The sequence below is a fragment of the Narcine bancroftii genome, chromosome 4, assembly GCF_036971445.1.
Source record: "Narcine bancroftii isolate sNarBan1 chromosome 4, sNarBan1.hap1, whole genome shotgun sequence".
NCBI classification, from domain to species: Eukaryota; Metazoa; Chordata; class Chondrichthyes; order Torpediniformes; family Narcinidae; genus Narcine; species Narcine bancroftii.
The window spans coordinates 240855793-240875104 of NC_091472.1; the positions used below are offsets into that span (position 1 = coordinate 240855793).

General features: G+C 40.7%; 1 protein-coding gene and 1 long non-coding RNA gene across 5 annotated transcripts in view; one reads left to right on the forward strand and one right to left on the reverse strand.

Annotated features, from left to right (window-relative positions):
* The window catches only part of LOC138761771 (diacylglycerol kinase beta), a 618073-nt gene that overhangs the window by 448218 nt on the left and 150543 nt on the right, over positions 1-19312 (forward strand). For all 4 annotated transcript variants that reach the window (XM_069934480.1, XM_069934482.1, XM_069934484.1 and 1 more), the window contains one exon: positions 9740-9804. In XM_069934480.1, coding sequence (XP_069790581.1) covers positions 9740-9804 — 65 coding nt within the window. The remainder of the gene's footprint in view (positions 1-9739; positions 9805-19312) is intronic.
* Positions 1-19312, reverse strand: part of LOC138761772 (uncharacterized) — a 49495-nt gene that overhangs the window by 18270 nt on the left and 11913 nt on the right. Inside the window, exon 3 of the long non-coding RNA XR_011356499.1 lies at positions 3616-3712. This is a non-coding gene — a long non-coding RNA (uncharacterized lncRNA). The remainder of the gene's footprint in view (positions 1-3615; positions 3713-19312) is intronic.

Sequence of the window (19312 nt, forward strand, 5' to 3'; positions counted from 1 at the left end):
TTAATACATTAGTTGTGGGTGAAGATGAATAACAAATGAGTGTTAAGCCTGCCAGCCAGAAAAATTTCATTTTGTATTTCTTTTCCAGTAGCCCAAAAAGCTATGTTATTGGTGGGTGGGTAGGAGTTAAAGAATAATTTTTAAAAAATAACATGCAACATTGGTAAACTTTCCTGTGGATATGCTCATTGTAATTAAATTGTGTTTTAGCAGTTCTGCATGCTATAGTATCGAGCAAAATATAAGGACCTTTTGTTTGATTTGAAGAGATACAGGTGCATCAGAGACAGCACCACCAGGCTGAGGAACAGCTTCTTCCCACGGACAGTGAGAATGCTGAACACCCAAGGAATTGCTTACACTAACTGTCTGAGACTCTCATGTTCATGAAACAATACTTCTTTATTTGTAGAGATGAAATACTTGTCCTGCATATGTGTTGTGTGTTATGCCTGGTTGTATGTTTGCATGTTTTTGCACAGAGGACTGGAGAACGATATTTCATCGGGTTGTACTTGCACAATCAGATGACAATAAACTTGACTTGACCTGATTTAATTCAAACGAAGTTAATGTGGAGAATTCCATCACACATGAAAATAGATTATGCTCTTTCAATTCTTTTCAGTGTCCTTGCACAATACAGTTTTGGAAAAGTCAGAATTATATTATGTTGAATAATAAGGAACCGTATATGAGGGAGTTAGATCAACTCGTTGAATGGTGTAACGACAAGAACCTTGCGCTTAACTTTAGCAAAACCTAGGAGATGATTGTGGACTTCAGGAGGAAGTCAGGAGGACACGACCCAGTCCTCATCGAGGGCTCTGTAGTGGAGGGGGTCAAGAACTTCAAATTCCTCAGGTGTCAACATCTCTGAGGATCTGTCCTGGAGCTTTCATGTTGATGCAATCACGAAGAAGGCTTGCTAGCAGCTATACTTTGTGAGATATCTGAGGAGATTTGGTATGTCACTGAAACCTCTCAAACTTCTACAGATGTACCATAGAGAGTATTCTGGCTGGTGGCATCATTACCTGGTATGGAGGTGCCAACTCTCAGGGCAAAAAAAATCTCCAGAGGGTTGTTAACTCAGCGTGCGACATCACAAGCACCTGACTTCACTCCACCGAGGAAATCTACATGAGGCAATGTCTTAAAAAAGCAGCTTCTATCCTCAAAGACCCCACCACCTCTTCACTCTGATACTGTTATGGGTTATGAATAAATATGTCTTGAAAAGAGATAGATTGTGGGGGGTTAGTGTAGGTCACTTCACAAACAGAGTAACCCTTCACAAAAGACATCTCATTTAAAATGCAAGAGCTTTGCTAAAGATCGACGTTGATTTTGCAGAAACTGGTTTGGAAAGAACTTCAAAGGGAGGTGCAAATGGAACAGAGTCGAGGCTCAAGTGCTGATAAAATCTTTCAAAGATTGGGTTTGGATTCTTGGGAGAGGTCATTTGGTTTTTATAAGCAGAGAGAGGAAAAATCAAACAGGGTTCTTCTTTCAGAGAGAGAGAGAGAGAAGTCAATTCTACAGTAGCAGTTGAGGCTGCAAAATGGCAAGCTGGCAGGCTTGTTGAAAGACCCCATTTTGAAGATGGGTTGTGTGTTCAGCCTGTTCAAAACCCTTGTAGTCCTTACAAGAGGAAATGGCCGGCTAGAGTGTTTCTCCTGAAATAAGGGAAACAAGAGGAACTCTGTGGTGACCTGGAAGAAGAGATTATCATTTGGAAAACCCATGATGGGGCATGTTTCTTCGGAAAGACACTGAAGTGGCTGATCGGAGGAAATCACTTTGTGTGTGTCCAACGAGCATTTGGAAAACCCATGATGGGGCATGTTTCTTCGGCAAGACACTGAAGTGGCTGATCGGAGGTAATCGGTTTATATGTGTCCAACGAGCAACAAATATCTCTCTGAAACCAACAAGAACCTTCCTGAGCGGTAACCATTTAACTTTAAGCACCAGAACCTGGTAAAGGTTCATAAATATTAAATTCTGTGCACAGTATAAGAATTGTCTGATACCGGTGAACTTGGAGAAATGAGAAGTGAATGATTGGACTGTGAAACAAAGAACTTTCCTGAACATATACATATTACATACACGTGCGCTTAGCATTAGAAGGGGGTTGTTAAAGTTTGATCATTTTTTATATTTAAAGAAAATTAAAAGCAACTTTTGTTAAGTAACCATTGTCTTGGTGAATTTCTATTGCTGCTGGGTTTTGGAGTCCTCTGGGCTCACAACACTATCATTGGGGAAAAAGGTACAGGAGCCTAAAGACGAGCACTCAACAGCACAAGGACAGCTTCTTCCCCACTGCCATCAGACTTCTAAATAATCAATGAACCAAAGACACTGCCTTTTCGTGCACTACTATTTTAAATTTTTTTATTTATAGTAATGTTGTAAGATGGTTATACTATGAATGTTTGCACTGTGATGATGTCACGACACACCAAATTTCATGACCTTCACATGACAATAAATTCTGATTCTTATTTCATTTTGGCAAATCCACTGGGAGCCAAATATTTCTTAGATGTGATTGAAAACATGAAATGGAAAACTTGAGAGAGCGCTGAGAGTCTGATCCCAGTCACGATGCAAGAAAACTTAAAACATTGTTTTCTAATGGAATCTTGTGTTGGGAGATGGTGTGGGGGTGAATTAATTCTGTGTTTATCCAGGAATTAGAAAGAGGATCAAGGCTTAGAAACAGGCACAACAAGTTCTTGGTGGAGTTCACATTTCACACAATACTTATGTTATATGTGGCTCCCTGTCTGGAACATTGTGGATGTGGAAGGTCATGTGATTTGCCTGTCTTAAGCTTATTTGGAAGTCACATCACCTACCAATCAGGGGTAGACCCCGGCCACCCATTAGTTCACACCTTACCATTGGCTCATTTAAAGGACTTAGTTTCATTATTGGCCAGATGCCCAGCTCAGAACAGCATACCACATTTCTTTCTTTCTGCCTCTCGGTTCAAGTCCTCGACATTGCTCCATGTCAGGTCACTACCGTGGACATCACTGTCATGGGTAAAGTGTGCACTACCTCAAGTTGAGCCGTAATCCATGCAGAGAGCCGCCTTTGTGTTTGAAAGTCTCTGTCTGTGAAGTGTGTAAACGTGTGGTAGGGTAAGCAGCCACCAGTATTGGAGTCCCTTGTGCCCAATGTGTCTGCTTGCACCATTATAGTTTTTGCTCAAAGCTTGTTGAAGATAGATGGCCACTGGTATCAGAGTCCAACCTGGGTCCAATGTGAATGTCTATTTAGTAGTAAAGTAATTAAGTATGACATCTTCCCCTGTTTGTCTCCTGTGTGTTCAATAAACTACCTTTGATTGTAACATGTGTCCAGACTTATCTCTCTGTGAACCCGCTGAACCTCATACAACAGCTTACTTCTAATCTTGGCTGCACATGTATCTATTCTTGTCTCATTTGTGCATATTATTGTTCAGCTGGGAGCAAGAGATGCAAAGGGACAAATGCAGTCTTTGTGGGCAGAGCCAAAACAGTGATCAGATTTCAGGGAAATGTCATCTTTAGTGGATCAAGAGACAGGAGGGGCACAGGTGTGCTGGCAACTGACCTGAAACTCCTCTCTGCCTCCCACAATGTGGAAAGAAGTCAGGGCATTGACAGAGGTTCTCTGAAGCACTGCCAATCAGAGATGAGCATGTTTCAACCTGTCAGGTAAAGAGCAAAGACACTATATAATAGGATTAAAGTTATAGATCTAATTTATGTCATTGCATTGTAAATATTCCTGATGACATAGCTGTCTGTATGGTATTTTTCTGTGTATCTTGTATTCCTTGAATAACCAGACTTCTAAGACCACTTTATTGAGATAATTCTTTGGTGGTTGTTGCTCAGTGTTGCTTCAAAATAGTTTGAGCACAAGTAAATCTTCACTTAGGTCAAATCTATAGGCCTTTTTATGGTGAAATCCCACATTAAAGACGGCTCCAGTTTAAAAAAAAAGGCGATTATACCTATTTTGGTGATGATCTATAATGCGGAGCCAGTGTTGCCTTTATGGAGAGCAGAGTCGGGAGCCAGCTTCTGGAGCTAATGGAGGTGGGGCGAGTGGTACAGTAGCGCTGCCCGCCACAGTGATGTCAAACATACGTGCCGGGAAGTGGAAGCGCTGAGTTTGCAGATGGATCCAGTATTGTGTGTTTTTATTCTATTGACCTGCTGAGTTTCTCCAGCATTGAGTATTTTCACGTTAAAAATTGTGCTTAGGTCACAAGCTGACGATGTCATCATGACATCATCAGCCCTCCCCTTTGCAGGTGCTTTCAGCAGCATTCCTTTTCTGGAGGAGGTGGAGCGACTACACTCCACCTTTAAGAGTACCCCCCCAGGTGGATGGAAACTGAAGCGTATTCCCGCAGTCCATCTGCCTTCAAAATATTTATGGAGGTATAAAAGGGCCAGCTAATGAATAATTCTAAAGCACGATTGTGGAATTTTTAATGAAGGTGGTGTGTATTTTTATTTTAAATAGTGCTCTGTATAAAGAGAAGTCCAATTAAGTTGCCATCATAGCTTCTCGTGTTCAGAAACTGTAGTATGCCTAGTCAGAGGATTAATAATTCCTCAAACGTGTTTTCCTGCATGATGAGGTACTACATGTCAGTTTGGTGGAAGGCATCCAGGCTTTAATTTCCCAGCAAGCTCTTTGCCCAAAGCTGTGAGCAGTAAAGTAGGGCTTGTAGCAAATGGAGACGGTAGCACAAGCATTGTGAAGACGGGCTTGGGAGAGGAAATCGGTTTGGAAATATCCAAAAGAGCAGAGGGGAGTTATAGATAGTAAAGAGTGGTTAGTTGAGGTGAAGTCTGGCTTAAAGGGAGGAAGAGAATTGGTGAGGGATAGAGTGAGCTGGGGAGAAGGTTGGAGTGAGAGGTAGTTTGGGAAGTAGATCAGTATTTGGATGATGGTTGGACAGCAGGAAGAAGAACTGTGATAGAAAGCTGAGGTAGGGTGGGACACAGAGGACATGGGTTAAGGGTAAAAGGGAAATGTTTAAGGGGAACATTTAGGAAAACTTCACACTGAGAGTAGTGGGAGTGTGGAATGAGCTGCCAGCTGAAGTGGTAGATGCAGGCTCAATTTTAACATATAAGAACAATTTGGACAGATACATTGATGGAGGGGTAGGGAGGGCTATGGACTGGGTCAGTGGGACTCGGCAGAATTATAATTTGGCACAGACTAGAAAAGCTGGAGAACTTGCTTATGGGCTGTAATGTTACATGGTCCTAAGAAATTATTGAGTGGGTTGAAATATTGTATCAGGAAGAAGGTTACAGGAGGGAGTACCCTGAGAACGATCAAGTTGTGATCCTTGCTCACAAGCTACCCCATTGCGCCTCATAATCATGACCACCATTTTGATCTGTGAGTGAATTTTTAGGCCAGAATGTTTTCCCATTTTTTCATGATGATCATATATTCAAGATTTGTGGCCTAAAATAAAACCAACCAGATATATCAAAGATACCTGCCGTTGCTGGGTCTTGTGTGGTACTCAAAAGGGCTGGTCAGGCAGCATCTAGATCAGTGGTTTTCAAACTACCCCCCCCCCCCCACTCATATTTCACCTTAAGCCAGGGGTGTCAAACTCAAATTCACGGAGGGCCAAAATTAAAAACTTGGACTAAGTCGAGGGCTGGACTAAATATTTATTGAAAATTTTCAACAACATCTGCATGTTTTCTCTTCTTTCAACATATGTAATGTTAAACTTTTTCTTATTAAAATAAATGTTTAATAATAGTTTTGGATAAACTCTTTCATTGTCATTGTCATTAGCCCATTTCCTTTAGCGTCTGAAACCGTGCACATGATGAGTCAATGAGGGATGATTAAAGCAGTGGTCTTCAAACTTTTTCTTTCCACCCACAGACCACCGTAAGCAATCCCTTACTAATCACAGAGCACCAATGGCACAGGGACGCGAGTGGAAAGAAAAGGTTGAGAACTGTCGTATTGTGGTAACTCCACATCTGATTAGGTTTATTGTTAGGCAAGTGGTCAGAGAAGGAACCCCCCCCCCCCACCCCAAGAAAGGCTTAAATCACAGGAACAAAATAAGCTTCCGTCTCACTGCTCCCAATCTTACAAACAGTCCTGATGTGGAATGTGGGGTCGCAGCTCCACGTTCACCCAAGTTCAGGTGCTGTCTGTGTGGAGTTTGTACGCTCTCCCCTTGTCTTGGACCAACAGGTCGGTCGCCTGACAAAGGCACCCGATCCCCCCGTTGAAACGCCGGAATTGGCTGAGAAGAGCGCGTTGCTACCACCCCCCTCCCATGGTTGGAGAGGGATTAAACTGCGATCTCACGGCGCCAGGCTCGTCTCCAACAAAATGAGCGGGAGGCAGGGTCCGCCGCGCACGGAGCGAGGGGGAAGGCATCGCCAACGAGACATTCAGTCCGGCGTCGCCGCTGAAGCGCAGACCCAGCGAGGATGGTCCCCAACTCCAGCCGCGTCTATGTGTCCGGGAGCCAGGCGGGCTGAGTGCGGCGCTCCGATCCCCGGGATTCGGGACTCTGAGATCCCTCCGGCGTCTTTATTTTCACCTTCAGTGTGCATGCGCTATACTGGCGCGGCGGCCAGCGGGCCAACTCTAATGTATATTTAATATGATCTTGTGGGCCAAATATAATTATGGCCCGCGGGCCAGAGTTTGACATGTGTGCCTTAAGCAATCCTTTGCCATAAGTGCTTTGTGATTAGTAAGGGATTGCTTAAGGTGATATGTAAGTGGAAAGAAAGAGTTTGAAAACCACTTTTCAATCATACCTAATTGATTTGTTATGTGCATGGTTTCATAACTCCAAAGGAAATGGGCCAATGACAATTTTTCTCAAGCAAAATATTTCTGTAGCAATTGGGTCTAGAGCAGTGATTCTCAACCTTCCCTTCACACTCACATCCCACCCTAAACAATCCCTTACTAATCACAGAGCACTTATGGTAAAGAATTGCTTAAGGTGAAATATGAGTTGGGGGGGGGGGGGGTGGGTGCAGTTTGAAAACCACTGATCTAGAGGAACTAAAAGGCTGTCAACATTTCAGTCCTGACCCCTTTCTCAGGAGGGCTGAAAATCAGGTAGAGACCTGAATAAAAGCCAGGTGGAGATGGTTAAGAGGGAGGAGCACAGGCTAACACACAAAAGTAACAGGTGCATATCTCATCCCCTCATCATTTCTCCCACTTCTTTATCTTCCTCTCTATTTTCCTCTCAGAGAACTATCTTTCACAATCAGAATTTGTTGTAATGAACGTGTCAGAACATTCGTTGTTTTGAGGCTGCCGTACAGGTGCAAATGTTGCTACAAATTTCATTTAAAAATCAATTAATGCAAAAAGAAGAGAAAACGAGTAGACTCTGTGGCTCCTTGTCCATTCAGAAATCTGATGGCCAAGGGGAATAAGCTGTTTTTGTGCCAGTGGGTGTTCATCTTCCAGATACTGTACCTCCTAATGGTAGCAGCGTGAAGAGGGCATGCCCTGGGTGGTGAGGGTCCTTGAGTATAGAGGCTGCTTTCTTAAGACACTGCCTCTTGTAGATATCCTAAATGGAGTGAGGACTGATGCCCATGATACACCGAGTTTACAACTTTCTGTAGTCTTTTCCAGACAGTGATGTGTCAGTCAGAATGCTGTCCACGGTACACCAAATGTCTTCACAAAGTATAGCTGCTAGTAAGCCTTCTTCATGATTGTATCGATATGAAGGGCCCAGGACAGGCCTTCAGAGATATTAGCACTCAGAAATTAAATTTTTTTAACCCTTTCCACTCCTGACCCCTTAATAAGAACTGGTCTGTTTTCTCCTGATTCCCCCTCCTGATGACCACAATCAGTTCCATAGTTTTGCTAATATTGAGTACAAGGACACCACTCAACTCTCAGCTGATCTATCTCCCTTTGGTATACATTTGGATAGATAAGTCCCTGTGACCAGGTGGGATATTCTCTTGGTTTCTACAGGAAGAGAAGGAAGAGATTACTGGAGTGTTGGTGGACTTTTGCATCCTTTCTGGCCACAGCAAGGATACCGAAGGATTGGAAAATGGCAAATATAGTTCCCTTGTTTAAGAAAGGTAATAGAGAGATTCCTGGGAATTGTAGACCAGTGAGTCTTATGTCAGTGTGGGCAAAACTATTGGAAAAGATTCATAGGATCAGGACATATGAGCATTTAGAAAAGGGTAGTATGCTGAGGGAGTATGCAAGGCTTTGTGAGTCTTAATGGGCCTAATGGAGTTTTTTTGAGGAGGTGATAAAGGAAATTGATGAAGGTAAGGAAGTGGGTGTGGTGTATATAGATTTTAGTAAGGTGTTACACAAGGTGCAAGGCTCATTCAGAAAGTCATGCAATCCAAGGAAACTTGGCTGATTGGATTCCGAATTGGCTTACTTACAGAAAATAGAGGATAGTGAAACACATTCTGCTTTCAAAGGTGTTTGACAGGGTTCTGATCTGAGTTCCCTTCTCATTGTGAATTTTGTAAATAACTTGGGCAAAGAAGGGCGGGGTGGATCAGCAAGTTTGCAGATGATGCAAAAGTTGGAGGTGCTGTGGATAATGTTGAATGTTGTCATAGGATACAACTGGATTAGACAGGATGCAATATTGGGCAACGAAGTGTCAGATGGAGTTCATGCCAGAAAAGTGTGAAGTGATGCACTTTAGAAGGACGAACATGAAAGCAGAGTATGTGGTTAACAGTGTGGAGGAACAGAGGCATCTTGGGGTCCAGGCCCAGAGATCCCTCAAGGCTGATAAAACATGAGACATAGGAGCAGAAATATGTTATTCAGCCTATCAAGTCTTCGGGTGGTTAAGAAAGTGTATAGTGTTCTGGCCTTTGTTAGTCGGGGTATTAAGAGTGCTATAAAACTCCATTTAAACCATAATTGGAGTATTACATTCAATTTTGATCACCTCATTACAGGAAGGATGTAGATGCTCTGGAGAGGGTGCAGAGGAGATTTAGGTCTGAGTCATGAAGGATGAGAGGTAACTTAATAGAGGTTTATAAGAAATTGAAGGGCTTCGATATGATAGACAGGTAGCACCTTTTACCAGAGGTGATGATAGCAAATATCAGGACTTTGATTTAAGGTGAGTGGAGAAAGGTTTTTTTATACAGAGAGTAGTGGGTGCCTGGAATGCATTGCTGGGGGTGTTGGTGGAGGCTGGTACAATAGGGACACATTCAGAAGACTGTTAGATAGCCACATGGATGTAAGAAAAATGGAGGGTTATAGGTATGGGGCAGGGAATATAGATTGTTGTGGAGTAGGTTTCCATAGGTTGGCATAACATTGAGGGCTGAAAGCCCTCTACTGTGCTGTAGTGTTTTATGATCTGTGGCTGTCTGAAATGGGCAACTCCTGACTTTTAAACTATCCCCTATTCTACCAATGGAGGCAACATTCTCTCCACGTGAACCCTGTCAATATCTTAAACATTTCATTTAGTTAGTATACCTGTTATAAATCAGCACTTCCTCTAACTGACTCTGAGGAAAAAAATACCAGGATCTGCTGGTTAATGTAAATATTAGAAAAATCTTCAACTGGACATCAGAATATATGAAATTGTGCCACTTTATTCTGCATTGCCAAATTGTAGAGTTCTAATTGTTGCCCATTCTTTCTGATATCAATATTTTTTCTTTGTATACAGGATGCATCAATTGCTCACAGATTTCATGTAATGAGAGAGAAACATCCGGAAAAATTCAACAGCAGGTAAGAGGCTGCTTCCAACTATCCTTCTTTGATGGAAAGAATACGCAAATATCCAGTCTTGGAAAACATAAGTCTTCTGTTTTGTGAATTAAAATTCCAATGGGGAATGAAATGAGAGAGTTTGTGTTCATTCCACTTCATACTGGAATGCTCAGAACTGTTGGTTAAATGCATGTAATTTATCTGCTCATTGTGACCTTCCAGTGATTCGATCAACTTTTAGTAGAATCGTGCATTCTGGTACACAATTTAAACAAGTATAAATTGTGAGAACACAACAATAAAAACCCAATTAAGGAGTTGCTGATGAGATAAAGTGATGAATTTTGCAGCAGCCATACAGAAATAAAATCTTTATGAACTTTTAATCATTCTGATTTTAAAATGTCGGTAGTGAAATGGCTTAAATACAAAAGTGAATACAACATTGTGTTTATATTTTTGATTTTACATTGACAGAACCATAAAGCTTAGATTTGACTAAATGTTCTGCAACCTAACGTGCATAAATCAGAATATAACAATTAATTAAGTGATTTTAAAATTGATTTATGCATTTTTAATTGAATAAAGAAGAGATGATTCCTGGTTAAGAAGAAAATAGTTTTGTCATTGTATTTTGTTTGAGAAATTACGATAGCAGCCCATTACTAGTAAATAGTAACATTTCAGACATTAATTGGATCAATATTTAAAGGAGAAAAATATAGGGCTATCAGGAAAGAACACGAAAGTATGAATAATTAGGTTTCCCTAAGGGCTGGACATGACTGAAGACCAGCCATGTTTATACATTTAATGATTTTTAAAATGGAGACATACAGCACGGTAACAGGACTGTGCCGTCCAATTACACCCAATTAACCTACAACCCCAATATGTTTTGAATGGTTGGAAACTGGAGCACCCAGAGGAAATCCACACTAACACTAACATGGGGAGAATGTACAAACTCCTTACAGACAGCACCAGATTCAAACCCGGGTTGCTGGCGCCGTTACAGTATTGCACAAACCGCTGTGCTAACCATGCCGACTAATCATTGGCCCATCTTTTTAAGTTCATTAATCACCATCCTTTTTTCCTGTTGTGGTTTTTAGACTACAGGCATGGAATGGGACAATCAAGGAATTTTGCCGCTACACGGGCAGTCTAAAAAGGAATATGCAGGAATTTTGAGTCAATTCCTATACCATGATTTAGCCTGCAGGACCCCTACAACTTTTTGGAGCAAGCCTGCAGGGTAAACGGTACCAGAAAAATTTGGTTGATGGTCGTTCACTCTACTGCAGCTAGGAAGTGGATCACAGGCATTTGGCTTACATTATCCAGTTGAAATTGATGTGCCGTTAATTAGATTGTATGTTGACTTTTAGATCCTAATTCCAATTCTCTATGCAAACAAAGTTCAAATTATACTAGCCAGAAAGTAGGAAATAAAAATCAGGTTTGTGTGACCAATTACAGAGACCAAAAGGCCCATAAACCTTGGTGGAGACTCATATATACTTATTCTAAAAAGGGTAAACATTCAGGATTGTCCACTGGCATTGGTAACAGTTTTTTTAGTGGTTAATTTGGCAACTATACAGTCATTGTTGTTTTTTTCATTAAGATAAGAAATATGCTGGAAATGAGTACACCTCCACATTTCAGTCATATCTGCCAGATCATGTGAATTGATTTGTGTGGATTCATTAAGGTGGCTCGAAAGGCGACTTCAAGATGGATGTAACAGATCTAAATAGTTTTTGTATTGCTGGTTCAGCTAGAGTAAACATTTGTTGTAAACATAAGAAATAGAAGCAACGATAGGCAATTCAGCTGCTCTGCTAGTTAACACCATCATGACTGATTTCATCTCAGCCCACTTTCCTGCACTAATCTGTTTCTCTCAATATCCAAAAATCTATCATTCTCTGCCTTGAATACTTGAGTTCCCTTATTTGTAGACTTTCCAACCAGGGAAAATAACTTCCCTGCATGTACCCTGCCAAGCTGCCTAATAAATTTGTGTGTTTCAATGAGATTACATTCATTCTTCGAAACCTTACAACCTACTTAATATTTCCTTGAGACAACACCTCCACTCCTATTATACAGCTAGCATATCCTTGTCAGAGGATGTAAATCAACAACCCAGAAGCAGAACTTCAGCCAACCGGAGTCAGCACTGACCATCAACTACCTACTTTACACAAATCTTACAAAAATCTCACATTCTCATCAACCAGGACCTGGAATGAAAATCCAAGATTTAATCATATTGGAGAAAAGATCCCATATTCAATTACATTGTTTTTTAAAAAAATATTTTATTTGAAGTTTTCATCCAAGTAATTATATTTATACAATATTGAATAGAGTTTGAAAATTACAGTGATTACATGGTATTAGCCCCTCCCCCTTACCCACTCTCCCTTCCCTTTTATCTCACACCACTATAAAGATAATTATGACAGGAGATACAATATATAGTTATATAAAAGAATTGTATAAAAAGAATAAGAAAAGCATAATGAAAAGGTAATATCAATCTGTATTGCATAAAGTGATGGCTCACACATTGGAATCTTGCAGTGTTTATATTAAACAACTTTAGGGAAGAAGATTCTACAGTATTAAGAGGTAGGAAACATTCTTACATATTTAGCCCTAAATTTTGCATAAACAGGCTCCATATTTGTACAAAGCTTAAATATTTATTTCTCAAATTATATATAATTTTCTCCAATGATATACAACTTTGAATTTCCGAATGCCATCTTTCCATGCCCAAATGCACATCTGATTTCCAAGTCACTGCAATACACGTCCTTGCCACTGCTAAAGCTATTTTAATAAATTTAACTTGATAAAATTATAGTTTTAATGCAGATTTTGTTCTTTCTATATTCCCCAACAAAAATAAATCTGGGTTTTGTAGAATAACAATACCAATATTCTGTTCTAAAATCTTTCCTAAATCCATCCAAAAAATTCTATCTTTAGAACATGACCAAGTAGAGTGCAAAAAAAGTTCCTATTTCTTCACCACATCTAGAACGTTTATCTGATAAATCCAATTCCATTTTGTGCAGTTTTTCGGTGTTAAATATAATTGATGTAAATAATTATATTAAACTAAACTGTATGTAACATATGAACAGATGTGGCATTACCGTGGCTACCTCTAAGAGGAAACTAGTTAAATACACAAAGGAAAATTAAATTGGATTTACTGATAGGGTTACTTGAAGTGGTATGGGAGAAGTTGAAACAGCAGTCCCGACAACTTGCCCTGAGCTCTTGGATTCTGTTGTGTGAGCTACATAATTTAATGAAAGCAACAGGGAAACATAATATGAGAAAATTCAGGAAATGTCTTTTTGCAAAAGATAAAATGAAAGGCGGTCATTGAAAATATAGTCAAAATTTAACATTTTTCAAAATCTCTACTATTTTAGTAATTGGCCCTTACCACCAATAATTAACAAGTATTATTTAAATACTAAACTGAGTGAATTACTTGTTTTCCCATTCCTTCCCTCTCCCATCCCCTCCTTCTGTTCCCTTCCCTTCCCTTACGTAAGAGCCAATTGCCGAGGACCATCTTTGGCAAGTGGCTCCTTCTCATGAGTGTTTTCAGAGTGTCATCATGCTGTACTGTAAAGAGAAGGAAGAACAACCTAACGTTTTCTGTTCACACTTGCTGTTCACACTTCCACACTTCTGTCAGAGAGTTGACAAGAGAAAGAACTCAGCTGATATTCTCATCTCTGAATTCGACTGTAACCAATTGCTATCCAGCTTGGCTCAGAGAACTGAGCCTTGTTGAGTGAACACATTTCAGATCTTTCTGGCCTACAAGGATCATCCAATTAATGAAATAATGAATATGCCTGTGATTCCACACGTATTTTGTTTCTGCTTCCTTCTAATGCTAGCTCTGCATCATTTAGGTTACAAACTATATATCTTGGCAAAATAACATTTGGATCTATGTAAAATTCAACTATTCCTTTTGGATAGACATCATTTATTTCTGAGAGAATATGTTTTGACTGTAACATTGAATCTGGAATATTCAGTTACTTTCATACAGTTAGGCATCTTGTGTGGGATTTCTAAATTTACATTATCAGTCACTTGTAAAATGTCTGCTATATAGATGGAATATTTTCAGTAGCTTGTAATTTGAGTGACTTCCTTTGAACTGTTGCACATGGTTCTTCAACCTTTTTATAAGTACTGAAGCTATTTAAGATAATAACTCATTGATATTACACTTGGTTTCAATACAGTCCTCAATAGAAACATCTATTTATTATCACAACCTTAATCAAAGATTGAGCTTCTCTGTTGTGAATTTGGAGCCAAAATGTTGAGTGGAACATGGACTCGATGCAGATTACATCAATTTTTGAAGGGATGAATTTGGGGAAACACTTCCCTTTGAGAGGAAGTTTAGTAAATAGCAATTTAGATAACTGGAAAAAGGACTGAGGATGTACACAAGATATAGGAGCAGAAGTAGGTCCATTGGCCGATAGAGTCTGCTCTACCATTCTAATCATAAGCTGATTCATCCACCTGCTATGTCCAACTCCACAGCTTTCTCCCCATAACCCTTGATGCTCTAACGAATCAAATACCTGTCAATCTCTGCCTTAAATATACCCAATGACCTCACTTCCACAGCCACCTGCAGCAACGTTCCACAGACTCGTGATCCTCTAACTAAAGAAATGTTTCCACATCTCTGTTTTAAATTAATGCCCTTTTATCCTGAAATTATGCCCTCTTGTCCTAGAATTCCCTACCCCATAGGAAACATTCTTGCCACATCTACTCTGTATCGGTATTTCTGCATCCAGCGTGCCTCTGAGGTTCCCCTCTCATCCTTCTGAACTCCAACGAGTACAGACCAAGAGCTGACAATCATTCCTCATACACTAACTCTTTCATTCCTGGATGAACTTTTTTCATGCGGTGAGTTCTGATTTATGGAATGCCTAAACTTATATGATGAAAGCAGAATCAGTAGTGAGTTTGGAAAAGGAGTCTGATATATACTGTCATGGTAATTATTTTATGTAGCAACAAAGCAACATGAATTAAAATGGATTTTGTTTTTCAGAAGTGTGCAAATATGAGTGTTGACATTCATCATCAGTGTTTACTCAGGAATAGTGTTACTGGGAACCCAAGTAGGAATAGTTTAGCATGGAGTCATCAGGAGCAGAGGACTGGAAGGCAGAAAGTTGATAGGGATGAAAAGATGTTATGAGCCAAAAGGAGCCCAAAACCCAGCAGCAATAGATATTCACCAAGACAAATCATTGCTTAAACAAAAGTTGCTTTTAATTATTTTTAAACATGAAAACAGAATCACACTTTAACTGATCACTATTGACTTAACTAACCTAACTTAACCCCCTTCTAATTCTAAGTGCACGTGTAGGTAATGTGTGTGTAAGTTCAGAAAAGTTATTTGATTCACTGTCCAATTTCACTTCTCATTCCTCCAAGTTCACTGGTTGCAGCCAATTCTTATACTGTGCATAGAATTTAACATTTATAAAGTTCACCAGGCTTTGGTGCTTGAAAGGTAAATGGTTACCACTCAGGAAGATTCTTGTCGGTTTTCAGAGAGAGATTTGTTGTTCGCTGGACACCCACAACTGATTCCTTTTTTAAATCAGCCATTTCAGTGTCTTGCCGAAGAAACTTGCCCCCTCAGGGCTCTCCAGATGATAACCTCTTTCTTTCAGGTCACCACAAGAGTTCATTTTTGTTTCTCTTATTTCAAGTGAAACATTAGACAGCCAGTCCTCCTCGTGTATGAACCAAAAGGGTGTTGACCAGGCTGAACTAAGCACTCACAACCCTTCTTCCATATGGGGTTTTCCACAAGCTTGCCAGCTTGTCCTGTTTCAGTTCCAGTTGCTGCTGCTGACTGTAAAACTGTTGAACTGATCTGTGTGTGTGTGTCTCTCTCTCCCCCTCTCTCTCTCTCACTCACTCACTCACTCACTCACTCACTCACTCACTCACTCACTCACTCACTCACTCACTCACTCACTCACTCACTCACTCACTCACTCACTCACTCACTCACTCACTCACTCACTCACACACACACACACAGAGTCTGACTCTCTTGCTTGCGAAACCACATGACCCTCTTAGAACAGTAAGTTCTCCTCCAGACTCTGACAATTCCTTTCATTTGTTGCCTTTTCAAAACAACAATCCATTAGTGAAGTCTCTCGGGCACTCTCCAAATCTTTTGCAAAGGTTCTAGCATGAGCAGAGTTCCAGTATTTTTAAATAAGATCTGTTTTAAAGTGTTTGGATGTGACCTACACTAACAAACCTTCCCCAATTTACTTCCCCGAAACATATCTATATGCTGTCACACACTTATTATTAAATCTGTCTGTGGATAATTGGATAGTCACCATATTATATAAATGATTGTTTGCTTATAATCAGTTGAATGAAAAGCAGCATACAGTCATGCTGCACTCTGCCTCTGGATGTTGCCTCTGGATGTTGCTTCTACTTCCTCCAACAACTTATTGTTTGCTTAAGAATCCACAATCTGCTGCTTTTATATTTCTCGTTTGGTTTCAGTGACTGGGGATGAAATTCTAGACACATGCACCTTCTACTTACCAAGAGTTAAGTTCCATTTTCTTGAAGTAAAATACAAGTATACTTGACCTGGCCTCTAAGTAAGAAATCCATGATTGCAAGTTCTACTCTAGAGACATAAACAGGTTAGCCCAAAATTAGCTGGTTAATCCTGTGTTGTATAAGTTAAACTTTGTCAACTTTCAACTCAAAATATTTGCAAAAATACCAGCTGACAACATTAAAGGGAAATGAAAGACTTTGGGAAATAAAACCAACACTTTAAATAATTAAGATACTGTGATAGTACAGATTCTATCACCAATGTGCATATGTACAAATGGTCGTGTAGGATGACTATGATTGGCTGAGAGTGTAGCCACACCTACTGGCAGGTCTTAAAGGATTGCTCCTAGCCAGACCAGGTCATTCTGGACTGGTCGACCTACTTGTGATGTGCTCCAGTCTTTTACTTAATGAAAGCCTTGGTTTGGATCAACAAGTGTTTGGTTCTTTTGACGCGCATTACAGATACAAAATGAAGGAAAAAAAACTTTCTAAAATTGGCTTTATTGTCTTTTAATTTGCCTGCAGCTAATTTCCTGAAGGAAATAAGTTAATATTTAGAGCCAGCAAAAATGATTGGCAATAATTAATCAGTGATGTTAATGTGACACTTAGTCGTAAAGCAACTTGACTTTCTATACAACTTTATCCCAAACTACAGAACAACTCCAGATACTTACTTTTGCATCACACGCAAATGGAATGTCTATCTCACTCAGGGACTTTTATCATTTACACATCTCCCGTTCTTTCGTGTTTATTTACTTTAGTAGGTCAACTGCGCTAGGTAGGTCACGTCTCCAGAATGGAGGACCATCGCCTTCCCAAGATCGTGTTATATGGCAAGCTCTCCACTGGCCACCGAGACAGAGGTACACCAAAGAAGAGGTACAAGGACTGCCTAAAGAAATCTCTTGATGCCTGCCACATTGACCACCGCCAGTGGGCTGATATCGCCTCAAACCGTGCATCTTGGCGCCTCACAGTTCGGCGGGCAGCAACCTCCTTTGAAGAAGACCGCAGAGCCCACCTCTCTGACAAAAGACAAAGGAGGAAAAACCCAACACCCAACCCCAACCAACCAATTGTCCCGCATCAGACTTGTCAGCCACAAACAAGCCTGCAGCTGACGTGGACATTACCCCTCCATAAATCTTTGTCCGCGAAGCCAAGCCAAAGAAGAGGTCAATGGGCATGAGACCTATAACCCTCTCTATTATTTGTGCACTGAAGTTTCTGTCAGTGACAAACAAAAAAGGCTGCCTGCAGATGCTGAAAAAATGCTGGAGGAATTCAGCTGGTCAGTCAGTCCAGATCACAAGTTTTCAGTCCGAAACGTTGACTATCCATTGTCTTCCATGTATGCTGCCTGACCCGTTGAGTTCCTCCAACATTTTATGTGTTTCCCCTGTCAGTAACTTGCCCTGACAAACAGCAGGGAAACCCTCCGTGGCGACCAGAATTAGATAGGTCACCTTTTTGGAAGGCACTCGCATTTACAGAATCGTGAAGTTCCCTGATGTGTACCCCATCCCACATGTGGAAGATGAGATTGTGAATTTGTGACTGATGTTTTCCTTCAAATATTTAAACTTCAGCAGGGATGTCATCTGCCTGAGACCTCATTGCTTTTCATTTGGCATCTGACCTTTACAACCATGTATCTGTCAGACAAGCAGTGAAGATTAACTTTGGTGGAATGGAGACAATATCACTCGTGTCAAGGACAGAATCTTGGTTGGGGAGTTTTTTGAAGTGTTTCTTCCAGGATCTTCAGGGCATTCTTGACAAACTAGTCCTGATGCTTTGTGCAGGGAAACCAGAAGGTAAAAATTATGGTGAATTGAGGGGTTCAGATACTGTTGGTTGGAGGTCAATGGATTGTCTGCTTGATGCTATGTGAGGAGTTGCTTTACGAAGTCCTGGATATCTTCAACTTTCATTTTCTTCCAGCAACAATTGTGTTGCCACCATTGTCTAGGGTCCAAGCCAGTGGAGATGAGTGGTTTCTTCAGTTGTCAGTATGGCAAGTCATCCATACCTGTTATGGTGTGTATGATGGACAAATTTGTGTTCTCTCACTTGTAGTTGGTGCCATTTCTTGGATTTGGGGTGGTGCCACAAAATAGCATCCTCATCTCTCTGACTAAGCAGGATGCTGCTTATGTTACTGGACACCTGTAAGAGCTTCTCAATTTGTGGGTCTGTCACGACAAGAGATCACCAGGTGGAAAGAAGAAAAGACTGAAGAATACTCTCAATATCCCCACCGATTCTTGGGAATCCCTGGCCCATGATCACTCAGTGTGGTGAAGGAGTGTTCCATTGGTCAGGAGCACAAAGAAGCCCAGCACCAATGATGAGGAGAATTCCCAGGTGCTCCTATGCCCACCCACAATACACGTCCTGCACATCTGGTCCAGCATTTGCAGATTCCATGTTGGCCTCAGTCACCTTTGAACCTACAGAACTGGAATGGAAGCAAGCCAGCTGTCCCCAAGTGACTGCCTGAAAAGATGATTCTGATAGCTAATTTTGTGACATTGATTGTCCTGGCCTTCAATTCAGCAGCTGAAGGGACCCACACAGTCTATGAACTGCTGGTGACTAGCTCATGGGAATCAGATATTGGGATTTGGATTCAGGGCAGTGATGAGTGAAATGGGGCTACCAAAGGGACCTTGGGTGTTGAAAGCCTCTTGATTGTATCGGAGGTTTGGGTCTTGGAGATCAAGTTTGCCAATGGATCAAACAGGAGGTTGTGTGGTTTCAGAGGCTGTGGGAGCACAGAAGGCAAATCCATGTACACTTGATGTTTCTAAAG